Genomic DNA, 22716 nt, shown 5'->3' with positions numbered 1-22716 from the left:
ATGCAAATTCATGTGTCAATATCTCCCTGAATTTTTAAGAACTTTTTCAGTGAAAGCAGTACCAAAATAACTTCAATAAAGAAAAATGATCTGCACTTCCAAAATATATTTATTATACAATTCTGTAATATTATATAGTTCATGTGTACATATATGTATATACATACATACCCCAGGTAATGTTTGAAGTGAATTGTTGTCCATCCATAATTCTTTTAGGTTTTGTATTTGTTCCAGAACTTCAGGCTGTAAAAAACATGTTTTATGTAAACATACACTCTTAAGTGATTATTACATTAAATATTATTGAAATTTCATATTTTGATTTACAAATGGTTTAATTAGTTTATACCTTAGTTGGTCAACTAAGCATCAATCTGATACTCGTTAGAACTGGGAGGAAAAGTTAGCAGCCCAAATAACAATAGTAGATCGGGATAAAAATTTTACAACTCTAAACTTTTAAATATGAGTTATAGAAAGTATAAGCCTTTATTTTAGTACTTTCCCACATTATCCCACAAAGCTTACAGCACTAGGTACAATAAAAAAAGAAATATCTAGTTATATTTCTGATTCTCCTATTCTCTTCTAAAAAAAGGTTCACAGACAGAAATAGATTTATTATTACCCCATAGCTGATTTTTAAAGTCATCTACACAGAACAGAAATTTATTCAACTTTCAGAGGAAACTAAATAGTGCAGTAACTTTTTTTCTCAGGGGAGCAAATTTGCCTTAAAGAAAATAAGAATGTGGATCACTAGACTGAGGGTTTGTATATTAAATGATTGCTTCTTTTAGAATGGTTATTTTGTTTGTTTTTGAACAAATGTTCCTTACCAGTTCAGAAAATTCATTATTACCCAGGTCAAGCCTCTCCAGCTGGGTCAGTTTTTGCATTGACCTACAAAAAAGCGAAGACAATTATAAGCATTTCATCTAATAATAAATTTAATAAACCTACAGTATGCAAAATGATAAGGCATGCATTGTTATTCACATAGTTAAATCTAAAAAAGTCATAGCAGTCAGCAATTTTTTTGTCCAATGAAGAAATTGCTGCTTTTATTATAAAAGTACTTTTGGGCACATAATTTTATTATGGATCGAAGATCTCTAAAGCTTAAAATACGGTACATGATATTGTGTGAATTAGCTCTCATTTTATTTAAACTGAGGTTTTAAATCTGTACCGTATTTCCCCAGCCCGATAATAATCTCTAGCTTGATTTTTTGGGGTGGGCCTAATATAAGCTCTACTCCAAAATTAAGCCCTAGTTTTGGGGCGAGGCACACCCCTAAAAATCAAGCTAAGGCGGGGTGGGGGGATGAAGCTGCCCCACGTGCCTTATACCTGCTTACCTTACTGGTAGGACCACCACAGCCAGGCCTCCCACACCCTGACACCTGTTTGGTCACTACTTGACTTCTTCTGTGGCCGCTTGCTACCACTTGTGGTCAGCCGCCATGTGGTGTATTGCTCAGTTGCCGTTACTCCCGGCAGGACACCGCATGACACTTTGGGCCACTTCCACTGCTTGCGCGCTTTGGGCCACTTCCGTTGCTTGTGCGCTTCAGGCCGCTTCCGCTGCTTGCGTGCTTTTGGTTGCTTTCACTGCTCGTGCGCTTTGGGCCGCTTCCACAGCACTTCGGGCTGCTTCTGATGCTCGCGTGCTTTGAGCCATTTCTGTTGTTCATGCACTCTGAGTTGCTTCTGCTGCTTGCGGCAGGAGGCCATGTGGCGCTTCAGACCATTTCTGCTGTGGAAATGGCCGAAAGAGCCATGCAGTGTCCTGCCACGAGCAGCAGAAATGGCGCAAAGCACCATGTGGTGTCCTGCTAGGAGGAGTGGCAACAGCACAATGCGCCATATGGTGTCCAGCCACAAGTGGTGACAAGTGGCAGAAGAAGAAATCAAGCAGTGGCATGACAGGTGTCGGAGTGTGGGAGGCCTTGGTATGGTGGTCCTAAGGTAAGACATTCTCTGAAATTAAGACCTAGCGCCTCTTTTGGAGGCAAAAAAATATAAGACCAGGTCTTAATTTTGGGGAAACACAGTAGAAGTATCAAAATTTGATGCTCTTCAAGGAACGTTTTGATAAATGGAAAATTATTTCTGCAAACCCAATACTTGCATTTACCAAGAACATTCTGGATCAAAATGCTAGCATTTTCTAATAATGGACTGGGGAATTTTCCAGTACCAAAGTATTGAAAATATCCTGTTAAATATATAATATTATTATGCTAAGCTCACTGTACATGAGCTATATGAACAAAGATATGAAATCATATTTTGCAATATTGTAATACATATGCTAAATACTAAACATGTAATACAAATTATTCTGGCTTGTGAATTTTATACTGTTTCCCCTTTATTGTTGGAGTAGCTTCAATATTAAACAATCAAGGCTAACTTCTGGCCAAACAATCAACACAACACTTCAATATTTGGATCAATTCTCCCAGTGATGTTGTCCAGATGTGTTGAACTTATGTATTGTAATTCTCTGCCAGAATGGACTTCAGATTATCTCAGAAAAAAATAACAGGGAGAAAAAAAACTAGTGTAAAATAAGATTGTTGAGAATATTGGTGCAAAAAAGTTGAAAACTCTATCACCGTTTGACTTGGAAATTTACACAGCTTATCTCTAATGAGTTTTGTATAGTTCAACTACTTTTATGTATCTGATAATGTTTGACTAACCGCACAATTTACATATTAGTAACATTTTTAAACATAATGAACAAGACATATGAGAGGTCATCTAAGAGGTATTCTCCTCCAAAAGGAAATTGATTTTAAAAAATGAACATATTATTCATCCACATAAAGTAATATTTTCTGTTATAAATTTCCCTTGATTTTACTCCATTCTGTTCCTTTGATTCCTTCTTTCAATGAGTCACTGTTACAAACACACTAGTCTTTGCCTTGTTGCTGGACATGGAAGGCTGCTCTTTCCCAATGTCTTCTCAATTTGGGCAGTCATTAATAAAAAAAGAAATTAACTGATATGCAATGAAGCTTTATTTGCATCATATGCAGTACTTTTTTTGTAAAAAAAAAAAGGTGCCGGAACTCACACATGTCATATAATCCACCTTGCCTAGCCTACAAGGTTCCAGCCAGAAAGGTGCCAGAACTCCATTCTGGGTGTTCTATGACAAAAAAAGCCCTGATAATATGTGTTGTTAACTCTTTTAAAATAACTATGATCCTTCCTTCCTTCCTTCCTTCCTTCCTTCCTTCCTTCCTTCCTTCCTTCCTTCCTTCCTTCCTTCCTTCCTTCCTTTATTCATTACTGTTAAATTCACCGGGATAATAAGTGAAGCATTTATTTAGCATAAATCATTTATCTCAATGTTATATACCGTTGCCTTTTATAATTACAAAATGGTTCTTTGACATTTCTTTGAGATACGTCCTTTTGAACAACAAACTATTTAGCATTATGGACAGTCAAACAATTATATAAGAGAAAATCAATGCTAACACTGCTCTAGATAAATACTGACCTCATAGGAAACAAATCAGAGAATTTTACCCTATCTTATTTTTAGACTGTGCATTCAGTCTTGGAAGAAAAAAAAATCAAGGTAAGTACGATATGGCAGGCAGGAACTCCAGCAACAACACAAAAGAACTACTGTAGTGGTCCAATGTTATGCATGTGAACTTACAGGGAAGCCCAACTGAGTACTTGGGAACTTATGCAATATATGCTGGGGTCATGAAACCAAAGAAACCGGAAACACCTAGACCCTTCTGAGACTGTTACTGTTGGATGAGCACCGATGAGACATCTATAAATTATGACTCTTGCATGAAGGAACATTTTATTATGTAGGGCAGAAATATGTAAAAGTGAAAAAGTACTGGATATAAATACATATGGTAATGTACCAAACTTTAAACACTATTACTCAGATGAAAACAGATTTTTTTAAAAAATTAAGACTTATGGATGTACAATTAGAAAGGACTTACGGCTGACTGGTTTTATATATGGTATTATATATGGTAATTGCAACAAGGTTACTATATACACAAATATGGAAAATACAGAAGTACCCACAATGAAGGATTGGATTATGAAGTTGGCAGAACTTGCTGAGAGGGCAAAACTGAGAGGGAGAAAAAACAATAACTACTTTTATAAAAGAGTGGAACCTTTTTACGGACATTTTGAAGAATCTTTTTATGGACCTTTTGTCAAAAATAAGATTTCTAGGTTTCCTGATTTAAATGGGTTATGGAAGAAAGGAACTATATAATGTAGTTTTAAGGGGGAGAAATGAAAAAAGTTTGTAACTGCTATAAAGAAGACAGGAAGGTGCTTCTTTAACTTTTCTTCCTCCTCTTTCTCTTTGTTTCTAGCAGTTCTTTTTTCTATTGTTTTATTTTTTGTTCTTGTTTATCTTTTAATAATATAAATGTAAATCAATAAAAATTACTTAAACTTTCTTCTGGAAATATAGGAGATATTGAGAGCAAGGTAAACATATACAATACCCAACTGTTTATGCTAAAATCCTAATCAGGTCTATATTTTATATTTTAAATCTACTGAGATGAATCAAGTTGTATTTCAAGAAACTGCTAGAATCAAGCAACACTAATATTATAAAACATAGATCAATATTTCACCTACAAATATTAGATGTAAGACAAAGAGGAATACAGAATTAGAGCAGTATCACTAAATTGACAGGATCTGAAAGCATTCTTAAAATATTCATATACTACTGGCCAAAGTTCCACTTATATACCTAAGTGATTCAGAAGCCATGATAACTCATTACGAAGAAAGCTAATGAACCCAGACAGACATTGTTGTCTCTTGTCTGCAGAACACTTGCAAATTTTCTTCTCTCCTATGCACACCGAAGAATAAATGCATTCTGCTGGACTAAATGAACACTAGTAGTATTACTGCTAAGAATATCAGGATTGCCTATGACCATAGCCAGTGTCATAGGTGATTGTTAAAGCCCATGGAATCCTATTTAGACACCTACATGCTCTAAAGCTATAAGAAAAGTATTAAACTAAAAAGAGACTGACTTATGAAGGCCTACTATAAAGGTAAAGGTAAAGGTTCCCCCGCACATGCATGCTAGTCGTTTCTGACTCTAGGGGCCGGTGTTCATCTCCGTTTCAAAGCTGAAGAGCCAGCGTTTGTCCGAGGACAACTCCATGGTCATGTGGCCGGCATGACTAGATGCCAAAGGTGCATGGAACGCTGTTACCTTCCCACCGTAGTGCTCCCTATTTTTCTACTTGTATTTTTACGTGCTTTCAAACTGCTAGGTTGGCAGAAACTGGGACGAGTAACAGGGGCTCACTCTGTTACGTGGCACTCGGGATTCGACCCGCCAAACTGCCAACCTTCTGATCGACAAGCTCAGCATCCTAACCCACCGAGCCACTGCGTCCCTGAAGGCCTACTAAATCCCTCAAATACAATGAAGATTCAGAGGCAATTATCAGGGCTGACTTTTCATATGTCATACTAAGAAAAATATATCATATAATGACTTAGAATTATGTGAGCACCAGGAGTTATAAACTAGTGAAAATGGTCACATATATCCATTGGTGGGATTCAAATATGTGAACAACTGGTTCTCTGTGTCGACGCCACTTCCGGAAGTCCATTCTGAGCCTGGGCAACAAAAAATTACTATCAACATATTAAAGCAAATAAACTATTATGTTCAGTAATAGATATATTTACAGACAGTAAATATATTTTAGCTTAGCCAATTGATTATAGATCATAATCCTGGAATCCCAATGAAAGGATTAAGGATTAATTGATAAAGATGAATTGATTTGAAATTAGTTAGCTTCGGAAATTACACAGCATCAAATTTTGAATTTTGTGAATTGGTTCTGTAGATAAAAAACTTTATTTTCCAAGTAATGGCATTATAGTGGGAATCTAGAAAATTAAAAAATGGTCCTCTTAAATGGATTCAAGATGAGCTTGTTTCAACTTTTTCACTGGATCATAAAGTAAGTGAATGTTAGAAATAAGTAAATGATATCCAACATCATGGGGTACTAATGACTATTAATGAAAGAAAATATTTGTAGCTCAGGGTTGACATGAGGGACCTTGGTGCTACACACACACACATACACACACACACGCAAAAGCTTTCTTCCCATATTTGGGCCAACCGGGTGTATCGGAAAAAACCCTTAAGATATATCTCCTCCCCTGTTCTCTTCCGTCCCTGACAGCTGACAAAGTGAGAAAGAGCCTGTGGCTTAGAGGTCTCTAATAATTTTAAAAACTCGAATCCCAGGTATATTCATTATAATTGTAGTACAACAAAATCACTGAACTCCGGGATGAATATAAAAACTAAACTGTTTAATACTGAGCTTTCGTCGTGGCTGGAAGGTTTGCTTATATAGCTAGCTGTTTCAACAATCTGCTCATAGAGCGCATAACCGGTCTACCTACCCCTCCTCTCACCCATATACAGGAGGAAGGGGAACAAGAAAGACCCAGGACTTCCACCCATAGAACAACATGAAATCATAGCGAATGGAAAGAGAAAGATGCCAATACGATCTACCCGAGAATTTGGAGAGAGACAACAGACCAGAGAGCAAGACAATGCACAGGATAGGAGGAACGCCATCAGACGTGATCACACAACAACTTACTGAGGCCATAGCACAAGACAGCCCTAGAGGATGATCCAGCAACAACGTCGAACAGCTGCACATGAGCAGAGCGGACGGAGGGAACAAGGGTGGGGGGAGGGAAAGCACCAGGATTCAAACACACACAGGCAGATGCGACGCGATTAGGAGCAATACAACCGACTGGGGGAGAGTGAGGGGCGGGTAGACCGGTTACGCACTCTGTGAGCAGATTGTTGAAACAGCTAGCTATATAAGCAAACCTTCCAGCCATCGGCTTTCACTCTGAAGATGTCGGCAGAGATCGACGAAAGCTTACTATTAAACAGTTTGTTTTTATATTCAGCCCGGAGTTCAGCTGTTGTCAATTATTTAAATTCACCATAATCTACTGCTACTTTTATCAACCACACATTATCAATCTTTTAAAACATAAAACTGAACCTATTTTAAATGATACAAGTGAAAGTGTACATCACTCAATAAAGCATGTGCACACACACACACACACCCCAATAGATGTGCAAATGTAGTGAGAGACACTGTACTACTGATACAACAGACAAATCCCTCTCAAAATGACTAATCAAGATAGGAAACATGAGTGACTCTGCCCACCTATCTCAATCTTCATGTCTTATTAAGAGGGAGATGCACATATTCCTCTCTTGGAGAAAGGTCACGTATATCGTCACTGAAGATATGCAGATCGTGAAATTTCAGTGCAACTCAGAATATGGAACAATTAAAAAACACAAATCACTCATACTTCCACTCCCGATTCTTTGCTAGGAAGTGACTAAGTTTTCCATTTCTGTCTTGCAAGTCTACATTGGTGCAAATCTTTCTAAACAACTAAGTTTTTGTTTTTAACCACAATCATCCATGAACAAAGTTTTAAAGGCAAATTTATAGACTTGGAAAGTTATCTTTTCCTACATTTTAAGCTATTATGAGTAATTTAAAATTTACTACTTTTTTCAATTTTGGAATTGCAGGAAACAAAATGGCTGCTTTGACTGAAATGCAAATTAGTAACGCTGCTCTTCAGTGATAAAATTTCTGGGAACTGGCCCAATCTTATCCTATGTAAAAGTTTAAGTGTGGAGAGGGCATATTCTCTTCTCAAAGAAAAAGTGCATATTCTAAAACAGTAAACATTTGGCTCAAAGGTTATCTAGTAAGAGGCAGCCTCCATCAGCATGTAGTATCCCCAAACTGTTTTGGTTTCATAGTATAGCATGGGAGAACTACCTCAACATAGTCTACTCGTGCTGATGCTCCTGATGCTGCCATTTCAGGTGCTCGAAAAGGTGCTGCCTTCACATCCTCTGCTGTTGGTGCCATTGTACTCTCCCAGGCGATGGGACAAGAGGTACACTCTCGATCTTCACATGCTAAGATGAGAAAAATCAATTTCAATGCCCAAAAAGATGGAACTGCTTGAGCAGAAGAGGTGACTAAAACTACCAAATGGATTATGGCACTTAAAAGAGAGATAGCTGACTTACAACATTAGGAAATGATTTTTTTTTCCAGTTATGCTAAGTCATCTTACAACAAAATTAGAAGTTTGGAGACTGAAATTTTCCCCTTCCTTAGGCCAGAATTAAGTTGCAGAGGCCCAAGATGGGGGAAAAAATCTTTGCTAGTAAATGTTCTTAGAAAGTCTTGATTTCTTACAAATATTCCTCCTTTTAAGGGTCTAAAATTGTTTAGGTCATGAAAGTGATTTACCTAAAGAGCTAGTTATCACATCTTATTTTTAGTAGAGGTCTAAGCCTAGACTTTTTTCTAAACCCAGACAAATTCTTGTGGTTTGTGTTTTATTTGATAAAGTCAACACCACATGATTGCCATGTGATAAACATTTCTAGGTGAACTTTTACATAATGGAATCTAGTATCTAAGCTGTTGTAGTCATTCACTGAAAACTAAAATGTGTATTTCAAATTTCAAACAGCATTAGCTAAAGGAATTTTAAGCAAATACAAAAATTATGAAAATTGGGATTTGACTTTGAGAAACCCCTAATATGTTAACAGTTTAGGTATATTTTTTTCTATATTATTAATATGGAATCAAAAGAAGTATTTTACAACGCAAATAAACTACTGAGTTTAGTTAATTAAACTTTAAACTGAATTCATGAGGTCACAGTTAAAGTTTAATTAATTACCTTATTTCTCTAAATAAACAAGTTTAAGGTTACATTGTACCTATGATAAACAGATCAAAACTCTTTTTACATATGTTGTCACAACAATTCTATTTTGGACTTGCTCTAGAATTGAATTACTTTTGGAATACTATTTTTATTATCAAATACAACTCAAAGAAAACTACGCTGTATAAAATTTAAATCTTTTTTGCTTTTTATATATTCTCTTCAATGGACAAAGTGTAATCCACCTATAGTATGTAAATGTTTGTCAGCACCTGGATTTTCATTATTGCAATTTAAGAATGATGTTGAAGTCTAATGGTATCTGAGGTCACACACTTACTGGAATGGATGAGAGTAAATGCACAGCAATTAAATCTGGGCAAAGCAATGGTTTTAGTCAGGAAACTTAATTTCCTGAAGAGAAATGCTTATGGGTGGATTATATTCTTCTTGAAGGATTAGTTTTATAGTTTGGAGATGCTCTGGGATTCACCTTTACTTTTAATATTATCCAGAAGGCAATAATTCTCTGCAAGAGAGCTCTTTTTTTTACCTTTAGCTAATATACTGACCCAATTATTGAGGCAGGCAATTTGGCCATAATCTTTCATGCAATTGTTTCATCTTTCATGTAGACTGAATCACCTTAATATATTCTGACTTCAGAAACTTCAGTTAATGTAGAATGCTGCTGCTGTGGTTAAATACCAAGATTCTCTCCTCTGACTCCAACGCTATACTTACTACAAGCATTCTATACCTGTTGTAGACAACAGATAACATCTTCAGCACGTCCTAGCCAATCAACTGAAAAAGGATTAACTTTCCGAAATGTTCTCCTTGAGCTGGAAACTACATTAAAAAGGTCATAACATCAAGATTTGGAAAAACAAACAAAATCTCCTTTCCTTTTCTAGCAGTAGTTCCACAGATCCAAACTCTTAGTGGTCCCTCCTTTAGAAAACTCAATACAGATTCTACAGAAACGTAGATTCAAGTTTAGGTATCTGCACTGAACAGATCTGTACTGTGTGCAAGAAAGAAATATAATAAGTGCCATATATATATTTCAAGATATCCTATAATTTGCTTTTTTAAGATTAATAATTGAGATAAGATATAATGGTAGATCTTCAATTCTCAAACTATTACAATCATATAATGCTTAGTAGTGACTGTTACTCCATGTAATTCTTTTGTGTGACTGGGTGTTTGTACAGCTGTCTGCAAATGGTTTGGCAATGTATTGTGCTTTCCATAGTGTTAATTTGTTTTTACTTTTAAGGCACTGGATTTTATTATTAGGGAAATAAATGGTATACAAAAGTACAATAGCATTCAGGTCTCTGACAATCATCACATCTTTGGACCTACCATCAGAATTAGAGCATAAGCCTTTAAAATTATGGAATCCTACTCCCGATTTCATACATATAAAAATGCATCTATAGATCGGACTTCTGGGTGGCTCTCCAGCGTCGCAGATGGTCGAAATCGACCGCTGGCCCTTCGTTTCTGTTTAAACCACGTAGCAGCCGACAATCAGCTGCTCCGCGGTGTGAAAACCCCACTCCTCGGGTGAAGAGGGGAGGGGGAGTTCCCAGGTAGGGGTAGAGCCCCCTTAGAGCCCCAGAGCGTTTGTTCTGGGGCTTGAAGGGTGAGGGCCCCCCCAAAGCCTGGGAGTCTCCGGAGCGGAGGACTCCTCTGCTGTTAGCAGAACAAGACGCTGAATCGACTCCTGCCGGATTTGATTGACATCTAGAAACATTGTTGCAGCAGAGCGGAGACAGGAGTCGTATAAACAGCAAGTACAAGGTTTTAACCCTCGAAAAACAATTCTTTTTTTGTCCTGCTTACTATTTGGAAAAGAAAGGGAAAATGGCGTCTGAGTGAATAGGGAGGAGAGAGGGGAAGAACTTTTTTCCCTTTTTTTATAAGACGTGAAGGGGTTTTCCCCCTTTTCCCCTCCCTCTCTCACTTTTTTTTATATAGTGAAAGTGTTTGCTGGGAGATTGAGGAGGAATTGGACTTTAAATTTGCTCTGCCTGAACTTACAAAATGTGGTTTTAGTTCTTAAAGGAGAAGAGAAGTGAAAGTGTGAACGGAGAGTTAAGTGCCTATAAAATGGCTTCTAAGCCTCCTAGAATCCCTGTTACTAAAAGTGCAGGAACATTGCCTGTTCATCAATCTGGACTGCAGTCTTTGACATCATCCCCCGCAGCTTCTCCACCTGTAACATTAAAGGACCTGCAAGATGCCTTAAAAGTGGCTTTAACCACTCAGTCTGAAAAAATAACTGAACAGGTGGCTGAGCTTATTGAGGAGAAGAACAAGGAAATGCGGGAGGACATTCTCTTAGCACTTCAGAGGCTGGCAGGATATATTGAGACTTTGAATGAACGGGTGGAAGAAGTGAAACAAAATAATTTGTTGTTGGAGGCTAAAATGGGTGAAGCTGAATTTAAAATGGATAAAACGGAGGAAGAGGTTCTGATGATACAGATATGGAGTTTGCCCTAAGGATCAGAGGTTTGAAAGAGAATTCTCAGGAGAACTTGCAAGAGATGCTGGTGGATGCTTTGGCACCTATTTTGGGGTTTAAACCCGAAGAATTCTTTGGGGAGATAGATAAAGTCTTCAGAGTTAACTCTTGGATTGCCAGGTAGAGGAAATTGCCAAGAGATGTGGTGGTGTACTTTACGAAGAGGAGGATAAGAAATGAGATAATCCAAATTTTTTATAATAAGAGAATTACAATTGCTGGTCAAGAGGTGTTGATTCTGAAAGAGATTCCCCCAAAAGTTTTGAGAAAAAGGAAAGAATTTGCTTTTTTGGCAGAAGAATTGAAAAAAACAACAGCTTCAGTTCAGATGGGAGATTCCAATGGGGATTGTGGTGAATTTTGCTGGAATAAGATATCGTCTTAATACAGTTTTGAAGGCACGAGATTTTTATACTAATGTATTGAAAGCAGGTTCACCGCCCTCTACAGAAGATAAAGAAGGAAAGGATGAAGGAGTGCAACAGTTACAAGAAAAACAGCAATCTTCAAAAATTGTGCAACCTTTGGCTTTAGCAGAAGAAACTTCGACTCAAAGAATAACACGGGCTGCATCTAGACGTAAGGCACAACAACAACAACGGCAACAGGATCAATGTTTGATGATTACAACTCAAGAATCAAGTGAAGCAGTGGGAGGAGCGAGGCCGAAGAGGCAGATTTCTGAAGATCTTCAGGCGGCGCTCCAGAGGCTTCAAGTTGCAAAGGATGGCAACAAAATTCCTGACCTGGAATGTTAATGGCTTGAATTCACCACAAAAGAGGAAGAACATATTTCACTATTTGAAACATTTTAAAAATGATGTTGTATGTTTGCAAGAGACGCATATTCGCGTATCTGATCAGAAATATTTGATAAATCTGAGACTGGGTACACAATTTATTGCATCTGCTCCAGAGAAGAAAAATGGTGTAGTAATATATGTGAAGAAGGGTTTGACAGCCAAATTAATAGAAACAGATATACAAGGAAGATATATTATTATTGAACTTTTGATTGAAGGGAATAAAATATTTTTAATTCGAATATATGCTCCTAATCAACAACAAGAAGAATTTTATAAATTGCTACATAACAAAATAATTCAATGGGACTACAAGTCTTGTATTTTAATGGGAGACTGGAATGGTGTGATGGACACGCAGAAGGATAAGAAAGGATTTTTTAAAAATACTCCTAATCATGCTAGATTGCCTAGATCTTTTTTTAATTTGAAAGATGATTTGGAATTGAGAGACATTTGGAGAGAAAGAAACGTGGATGAAAAGGATTTTACTTTTTTTTCTGACAGACATCAATCTTTTTCGAGGATTGATTTTATATTGAATGTAAAAAGCAGATGAAAGAATTTTTTATTATGAATATGCACAAAGGCACCTCTATTGAAATGGTATGGGATGCAAGTAAAGCTTACATGAGAGGTGTCTTGATATATCTGAATAATAAATATAGACGTAGAATGGAATTTAAGCGTAAAGAAATAGAGGAGGAAATAAAGAGGAAAGAGAAAGCCTTTACTATGGATCCATCTGATAAGAGGCTAAAAGAATTAATTAATTTGTTAAGAAGTCAGTTTGATATGTTAATGGCGGACCAGGTGGCAACTAATTTAAGATATGCTAAACATCATATTTTTAATAACGCAAATAAACCTGGCAGGTGGTTAACTTATTTATTAAGGAAAAAACAAAGATCTCATCATATAGATAAGACAGAATATAGGGGTAAAGAAGTATTTCAGGAAAATCTTATGAAAAAGGCCTTTGTTGAATTTTATTCTAAGTTGTATGCAAGGGATAAAAGTCAAGGTGTAGACATAGATAGTTATCTGCAAGGAGTGAAGATCCCGGCGCTCACACAAGAGCAACAGGAAGAGATGAATCAATTGATAACCACTGAAGAAATTATTCTAGCAATTAAACAATTAAAAGTAGGAAAGGCACCTGGGACAGATGGATTGACTGCTACTTATTATAAAAATTTACAATTAGAGATAATGGAACCTTTAAAAGAATTGTTTAGAATGATTCAATCCGGAGGGGAGATACCTCCATCATGGAAAACAGCATTTATAACGTTGATTCGAAAGGAAGATCAAGATCCTGTACAAACCAAAAATTATAGACCTATATCATTGTTAAATAAAATAAATACTGATTACAAGATATTTGCAAAAATTTTAGCAAATAGATTGATGAAGGTTATGCAACAAATGATTTATACTGATCAAACAGGATTTATAAGTGGTAGGCAAATTAAAAATAACGTGAGACACATTGTAAATGTATTAGAATATTTAGAAAGAAATAACCAAGTCCCTGCAGCGCTGATTTTCTTGGACGCTGAAAAAGCTTTCGATCAATTGAATTGGCAATTTTTATTTAAGGTGTTAGAGAAGATGCAGTTTGGGGATAAGTTTCTACAACCTATTAGGGCTATATATCAAAAACAAACAGCTCAAATAATAATTAATGGTGGCTTATCAGAAGTTTGTAAAATTGAAAAGGGTACAAGACAGGGATGTCCATTATCACCATTGTTGTTTGTTTTAACATTGGAAATATTATTGATTAAAATACATGATTCAAAGGAAATACAGGGAATTAAAATTAGAGATCAAGATTATAGATTGAGGGCGTTTGCAGATGACTTGGTTATTATGTTAAGTCAACCAATTCAATCAGTTTTGGATTTAATGGAAATAATTTTACAATATGGACAAGTTTCTGGATTTAAGGTAAATAGACAAAAAACTAAGATATTGTCTAAAAATATGACTATAGAACAAAAGGTAGCTTTAGAAAAATTTATGGGATTTGAAATAGTTAAAAAGGTTAAATATTTGGGGGTATATCTTTCTGCTTCAAATACTAAATTATACAAGAATAATTATGAATTTTTATGGTCAACAATACAAAAAGAGCTTGATAGTTGGAGAAAATTACAACTGTCTTTATTGGGAAGAATTGCAGCTGTGAAAATGAATGTTTTACCTAAATTTTTATTCTTATTTTAAATGATACCTATACTTAAAAAAGATTCAAATTTGGAGGAATGGCAGAGAGGTATTAATAAATTTATCTGGGCAGGGAAGAGACCGAGAGTTAGGAGTTTATTGAAAGGAGTTTATTGAATATTGAAGGATGTGATTTGTTATATGGGTGGCATGCTTATTTATTGTATGATAAAAAAGTGGATAAAGTTTTTAAAACACATATATTAAGGTCTGCCTTGTTGAGAGTTTGGAAAAATATCAATACAAGTTGAATTATAAAATTCCTATTTGGGCAATACCTAAACATGCAATAGAAAATATAAATGTGGGATTTAAACATGATGTGATAACATATAAAGAAATTCTTAGATTGGAAAAGAATGAATGGCAACTGAAGTCTTTCAATATTTTAAAAGAAGAAAAAATAGTACAAACTTGGTTTCAGTATGGGCAGTTACAGGCTAGATGGAAAGATCAGAAAATTGGTATTTCAATATCAGATGGGAATTTGGTAAAGCAAATTAGAGATCAAAGTCGAGCGCATATAAGAAGGATATATAATGCATTGATAGAAATTGACTCAGAAGCGGAATTGGTTAAGGATTGTATGATAAAATGGGCCCAGAACTTTCAAGAACCAATAATAATGGATACTTGGGAGAAAATATGGGTTAGGAATGTTAAATTCACACAGGCACAAAATTTAAGGGAGAATTTTTACAAAATGTTTTATAGATGGCATTTAGATCCCAAAAAATTAGCATGTATGTATCCAAATTGTCAGCCAAAATGTTGGAGATGTGGTTGTGATGATGCAACCTATTATCACGTATGGTGGACTTGTAAAAAAGTTAAAGCTTTTTGGATTAAAATTTGGTGGAACATGCAGAAGATTTTTAAGAAAAAGATAAGATTTTTACCACAATTGTTTTTGTTGGGTATTATCACTGATTGTACTGCTATAGAAACCAAATTGATGCTGAATTTAATATCAGCTGCAAGACTTTTGGTAGCGCAATACTGGAAGAAGGAGGACCTGCCTACTATTGAAGAATGGACTTTGAAAGTTTCGAACTTGGCAGAAATGGCTAAAAACTCGGCGTACCTGAAAGATCACTCGCAACAGAGATATATAGTGGAATGGAAAAGATGGATTGATTTTATTCAGAACAAATATGGGACTACAAAGTATTATTTAGCATTTGAATAGTTATTAGTTATTGTAATTAGAGGCTATATTATTTTTCCCCTCTATGGTTAAGGAGAGTGTAATTATAGTAATTAGAATATTTTACAGTAAGATTATATGATGTAATACCCTGTATTCGGCTCTGGGAAGTTGGGGGGGGTGTTGGGATGGGAGGGATGGGGAGAGGGGTGGGGTAGATGTTTCAAAAATGTATTTTAAAACTTTTCAATAAAAATGCATCTATATACATTAAAATATATAAACAAAGGAAATAATAGCTTCTACCTTGATATAATCTATGGTTTTTATCCTCTAAGAGAGATAGATCAAGATGGAGATAGCAACCCCTACCACGAAAGAATAATTATTTAAGTGAGGAGCTGTTTCCTGCAGACTCCCTTTACGTGAACCAGCCCAAATTAGGCATGTTTGAAATTGCACTTCCAGCTATAATTAGGAGATATTTTAAGTTCCTAGATTAATTGATACAGAAATATTTATAGCCTTCTGCAATTTCATGTTGGTGCTATGTAACATTAGCTCTTATTATTATCAGATGCATACAACCTTCCATAAAGAATGGCTTGAGAATATCCAAACTTCAAAGCTTTAATATTCACGCAGAATTCATATTTAAATTAAAAAAACACAGATATTCCTCGTGGATTGTTAGATGAGCTAAAATATATTACTTTAGGAATACAGGCACTTATTATATTTCTTATTTTGAGGAATACAAAGCATAAACTGTTAGTATTTGCAACTGATGAAGATTTAAAGAATGATGTTGAAGGATGCTTCAGGCTTAGGCCAAGGCATTTTTTTGGCCTCAGTAAGGATGAGATGCTTTCTTCTCATTTTGGGTATAAAAGTTGATGAAACTGAATTCTGTTAAGGAATATATTTTCTATGTGTAGGAATGATTAGCTTATAAAGATACTTAGTTGGCTTAACTGAAAACATATATTCCATCCAAATTGTAACAGTTTGCAATCAAAGACATGGTTATTTGATGTTCCATACAATTAGCTTTCATTTTAATGCTAATTGTTCAGGCCCTAAAGTCAGGTTGGATCCTGCTGAAAAGCCATATAAAAAAAGCTAGCCATAAAATAACAGGCACTATGGAAACTGACCATAGTACCCATACCTTGGGTACTAAGTCCAGAAGGGACTAAATTTAACCTCCTCTTGGAAGGAGCATATAGTTTATATTCTGATCTGCCTTACTATGTGGCCTCAATCCCAATCTGGCCATGAGTGCTTTATTTATACAGCTTCATTTATATAGCAAAGCTCTGAAAATGTGTATCAGTACTAAAGAGACTTGATGCCATCTTAATATTTTTACATTGCCATTTTTATTCCTTATGAAACGGTTATTCATTTTGACGAGATCTAATGCTCTACGCTCAAAGGTCATGGAGAGGAAATTTAATAACATTAAATATGCCTATGCAAGTGGACAGAGGCAGAGATTTGGGACAGCTGCACACTTTTTATCGAAATGTTTATTGGTCTGAGCTTTATATATTACTTACATGCAAAGCTGAATTCTCCCCTTATTAGCAAAAACTCGGTCTAGCTTCAGTCAGATGTTCCAAGGTGTGTTTTAAAAATTATTATTTAAGAATCATGTAAGTAAATTTTCTGGAAATTTGCAAAATTGTGTGTCACCACAATGTATATGTGTTGGATCTTTCATCCCTGAATAAGAACAGATTTTGCTGGTTTATGAAATGTCTTCTATTATTTTATCCTTTTCCAATTGGTTTTAGATATATTGGACTGATTGTTATGTTATCTTTCGGTCTAGACTCGAACAGCATATAAATAACTAAGTAAAGAAATAATCCACAGAAGAGGAATCACCACAAAGAATTGCTGCTTAATGTATGTGAAAAACCAAGAACCTAAAATATAATGGATATCTATGTAAGCAGTATGTTTTCAAGATACTCTGGACTAGAAATTGCACTGCCTGAATATATCCATTTCTGCAAAGCAAAAAGACTGGTCATGGTAGGGTTAAATGGCTTACAGGTAATAGGGTGAAACAACATTGAGGTGTAAGTTGCTTGGCCAAACTTTTTTTTCCCTACTGGTAGATTTTAAATCCTTCCAGGAGGTAGATAAAATCCTCACTCTCCCTCTATTCTGAAAATGTGTATTTTTCTGCAACTGGGAATGTTGGCTTGCTTGCAGTACAAGATATACCACTCTTTAGGTTCACCCTTTCTGACTGAAAAGTCTACTACTATCTCTCTCTAGCTGCAACTTTTAACAATTTTCTGTTTGTTTCAGTTTCCATTTTGTTAAGGTTTTCCAGCTAGAATTCCACTTCTAGAATTCTAGTTCTATTCTTTTTCATAATATCCAGGCTTGTTTTTCTAATTTCTTGAGCTCAAGTCGGTCAACAAATGCCCACTTCACCGGTTTAATGGACTCCAAGGTGGGTTTGAGCTACCTATCTCAACCTCAAGCACTACAATTTCAGATTCTGGTACACTGTATCCCAATATGTCTTTCTACTACTCAACAGCCCAGAGGAGAGTTTGCTATTTGTTGGCCTTATGAGATAAACCAGATAGGAATGACAATCAGATCAGCTTTGTTTTATTGTAAAGCTACAGAGAGAGAATTGTAGAAGTCTGAAACTACAATCCTTCCCCCACTTCTTTTGCAGCTCAAGAAACTAGAGAGGTTCTCTTCTGAGCTTCTTGCTACACCCAGTATGCAATTATAGGCCACGCTGCCTCTTACCTGACCATTCCCTTGGCAGCATCTCTTTGCCCAGTTTCTCTTAGGCAAATACCATTACACTATCCCAGGGGTAGGCAACCTTGGCTCTTTTATGACTCGTGGACTTCAACTCCCAGAATTCACTTTTGGATTCAATGTCTGATTTGATACTGATTGTTGAAATAAGCTGCATTCCCTGAGAAAATTTTTACCTGGCTTTTCCCTTGCAATTGATAGAAACAGAGCCCCACCACCATATTACTAGAAGATAAAATACATGGAAAACGATGAAAGAGAACTAAATCCTATAGCCACATGTAGCCCTGTTCATTGAAGCATGAGACTAGGGAAATCAGTTTACTAATTTGGGAAACTGATATAAACAGAATCAAACTTGATTAAAAGAAAAGTGAAGACATTAAAAAGAATACTTTTTAATTTGGAAAATCCACATATAAAAAATTTAGTCACGAAGGAGCTAAAAGGAGAGTCTTAAAATCAGACAGTATCTTAAAAGAACCTCCACAGAAAAATATATTGGAAAAGCAGTTTTGCTGTAAAAAGTTCCCATAGATACCATACATTATGGTCTCGTTTTTCACACATTTGCACTCTCAGAATAGAGGGCTCCAAATATTAATCTGGCTGGGCCTCACTCTAGAAGCCTCAAGACCTTTAACAAAGTTTGCTTAAATTTGTATTACTATTGACAACTAGAAGAACTTGAATATAAGTGGTATATTCCAACTACGAGGTTGTATAGTGCTTCCTCATGGACAGCAGTGAATGTAAATCAAGACATTCCAAATTGCCCCAAAGCATATAATTTATTAACTATGTCTAGAACTCTTGAAACAGATGTTATTTTTTGCCAATTTATTTCCTTTTGCAAACTCCAGTTTAAATCTGGGGGAAGATTAAAATTCCACTAGTTTCCTCTCTCTCTCATCCAGCAACTTGATTTTAAAAATACAACTGTTCTTCTCTCTAATGGGAATAGACGGTGTGGAGGGATCAATGTTTTGCATGACGAAATCCTGCAAGAGTGAATGTAAGAATTGGAGCTTGCCTGTCCATTCATTACAAATAATATTTATACGTTAGATTTATATTCTACCTTTCATTTAGAAGCTGAAGTCAGCACACACAGCATTTCCTCCACCCATTTCCCCCCATAAAAATAATTCTATGAATTATGTTTTGGTTGGCCCCAAAACATCCAGTAATCTTCCCGTGGCTGAAAAAGCTGAGAAAAAATTATCAATTTCATTATTCAAAGATAAAGCTCTTGCAGTTTTAAAAGTAATTCAAGAAAATATAAAGAAGTGAAATACTTATTTGATATTACCTAGGTCCTGCAATTCTTATAAGACACTCTTTTTGATTCTGTCTTTTCTTTACATTAGGCCCTCAAAATCAGTATCTTTACTAAACATTATATTTTTATTATCTCTTTTGCAGTTTTCTCTCTTCCATTCTTTGAACATTTGAACGTCTTTCCAATCAAAATTTTAACTTCTCCTAAGCACATCATTTTAGCACTATAAGTAGTCCTTGACATGACCACAATTGAGTCCAAAATGACTGTTGCTAAGCAAGACAGTTGTTAAATGAATTTTGCCTCATTGTATAACCTTTCTTGCCACAGTTCTTAAGTGAATCACTGCAGTTAAGTTATTAACATAGTTGTTAAGTGAATCTGGCTTCCCCATGGATTTTGCTTGTGAGAAGGTCTCAAAAGGTGTTCACTGACCCCAGGACATTGCAACTGTCATAAATATGAGTCAGTTGCCAAGCATCTGGATTTTGATTACGTGGCCATTGGGATGCTGCAACAGTCGTAAGTGTGAAAAATGGTCACAAGTCACTTTATACAGTGCCGTTGTAACTTTGAAAGGTCACTAAATGAACTGTTGTAAGTCAAAGACTGCCTGTAATTGAATACTTCAAGAACTCATACTTATAGAATAAAAACATATTAGTCAGACACAAAATGCAGACAAGACACATAGTTAAGTAGCCCCAAGGAATATACTGTACAACTACAAAACTTCTTTAAAAGCCCTCACTGTGATATGGAATGCTATTAAACTCTTGAGAAGAAAATAGAGAAATAGAATAAATAAATTAAGAAGCTGAATAAAGTAAGATGATTGAAAGTTACAAAAAAATATAGGAAAAACTATCTGCCTGGATACTTTTCGTTCACTTTGATATTTTTATTTTTTTTAATTAAATTTCTAAAACTTTAAAAAGTTGTCAGCATAGCAACCACAAAACTATAAATAAGGAACAATATATGTGTGCTAGGGGAACCACAGGATTGCAAAACTGCCTTTGTCAACTTGTCAAGAGTTTTTTTATCTACCTATGATCAATTATGGTTTCCTGCATATTCATGCATCTATGCAGACATCCAAACATAATTGTTCTCACTTTGCTAACAGGAAGCCCAGAATTAATTTAAACTGTAATAAGGCACAATTTTCACAGGGAAGAATAAGCTGATATCAGTATAATTCCATGCCAGAAATTGTAAAACCATCTCAGAGAGAACTCTAGGAAGGAATAGATGGGAAATGTCTATCTGTTGTAATAGCAAAAGAGGACTTATATGTCATTAGTGGCTGTTGAGGATGAACTTGTGGTTTCAGTCCAGAAAAAGGGTATCTATAGATGCTCAAGTAGATTAGACTGTGTTTGTGCTGCTGAAAATGGATTGTTCCTGAGTGGTTCCAAGTCCACCAAGTATTGGAAGGCATAATCTGGGGAAAGATGCTGAAAAGATCAATGTAAGGTACAACGTACGTATTACAGAATTTCTTGCTTGGGTTAGAAGATGATGAAAGAAAAGCAAATCAAAAATTTCATTTGCCAGAGGTTTAGTATCTAGATATCAGCTTTGTGAGGTAATCTGGACAAGAAGCACACCCAGATCTGGCTCTAACTTTACATTTACAGAATCTTACGAGCAGTGCTTTTTTTGTAAAAGAAAAAGGTGCCGGAACTCACACATGTCATACAACCCGTCTTGCCTACCCTAAAAGATTCCATCCAAAAAAGGTGCCGGAACTCCGTTCTGAGTGTTCTATGAGAAAAAAAGCCCTGCTTACAAGTCTAAAAATACATCTCTTCCCTCATCTTTACAGTCCAAGAAACTAGGGAGAGTCACACCCTCATTCTTTCTGCAGACTCAGCTGCCTCTTATCCCTTGTTTAATCTGCAGCTTCTGTCTCCCAATGTCATTTCTACATATCATTGCACTAGATTCCAGCAAACTGCCAGTTTCTCTGACCAAGAGAGAAAAGACACAACACCAATATCTATAAGTCCTTTCCTAACTGTAGAATTTAAAAGAATAAGTAGGGTCATGAAAGCCAGAGACTGTGAGTTAAAGTCAGCTCTTTTTCAGCCTTAGGGAAAAGGCAGTGGTAAACTACTTACAAAAATGTTGCTAAGACTAGTGCACAGACTTGCAGTTGTCTAAAGCAAGAATAGGGCAAAAGCACACAGGTGTGTGTGCGCATGCGTGTGGCGCGCATGAACACACACAGCTAGAATTGGATTTGTGCACACCCATGTTAAGGTTGCATCCAATTTGGCACAAATATTCTTAGAGTTAATGGGAACTGAAACTTGAGTGCAGAAAAATAAAATAATACATATCACTTGTATTTTTGAAACACTGTCTGAAGGGCAGGGAGAAACTGTTCCAAAGGTATACCAATCAATTAAAGGTAAAGGTAAAGGTTCCCCCGCACATGCGTGCTAGTCGTTTCCAACTCTAGAGGCCGGTGCTCATCTCCGTTTCAAAGCCGAAGAGTCAGCGCTTGTCCGAGGACGTCTCCATGGTCATGTGGCCAGCATGACTAGACGCCAAAGGCGCACGGAACGCTGTTACCTTCCCACCGTAGTGGTCCCTATTTTTCTACTTGCATTTTTACGTGCTTTCGAACTGCTAGGTTGGCAGAAGCTGGGACGAGTAACAGGCGCTCATTCTGTTACACGGCACTCGGGATTCGACCTGCCAAACTGCCGACCTTCTGATCGACAAGCTCAGCGTCCTAACCCACTGAGCCACCGCGTCCCTTTTACCAATCAATTACATGGATATAATTTTATTTGCAAAGCTTGAGGCTAAGAAAATAAAACTATTTCAGCTGTTTTGTCATTTTTTTTAATAAGGTAGAAAATGAACCTTTGAAATTTATTTCTTCAATCAAAAGAGTATTTAAAACAGGAAGACCAAACAATAAAGACAAAATAGGATACTTATGATTTCCCTCTTTTTGTATAAAAATAACCTTTTGCTGTCTGACACATGAAAGAGGCACAGTTTAAAATTACATAAGCATATAGTTTCCATTTATTTGTTATAAACCCTTTAATAT

General features: G+C 36.0%; 1 protein-coding gene across 4 annotated transcripts in view; it reads right to left on the bottom strand.

Annotated features, from left to right (window-relative positions):
- Window positions 1-22716, bottom strand: part of LRRC7 (leucine rich repeat containing 7) — a gene marked incomplete at both ends in the record, with an annotated part of 146970 nt that overhangs the window by 87142 nt on the left and 37112 nt on the right. For all 4 annotated transcript variants that reach the window (XM_081324649.1, XM_081324651.1, XM_081324650.1 and 1 more), the window contains 2 exons: window positions 172-246; window positions 843-906. In XM_081324649.1, coding sequence (XP_081180775.1) covers window positions 172-246; window positions 843-906 — 139 coding nt within the window. The remainder of the gene's footprint in view (window positions 1-171; window positions 247-842; window positions 907-22716) is intronic.

Source organism: Vipera berus (genome assembly GCF_964194415.1).
Source record: "Vipera berus genome assembly, chromosome: 3".
Taxonomy (NCBI): domain Eukaryota; kingdom Metazoa; phylum Chordata; class Lepidosauria; order Squamata; family Viperidae; genus Vipera; species Vipera berus.
The sequence above is the reverse complement of the archived record's forward strand: the minus strand, read 5'-3'. Positions and strand labels throughout refer to the sequence as shown.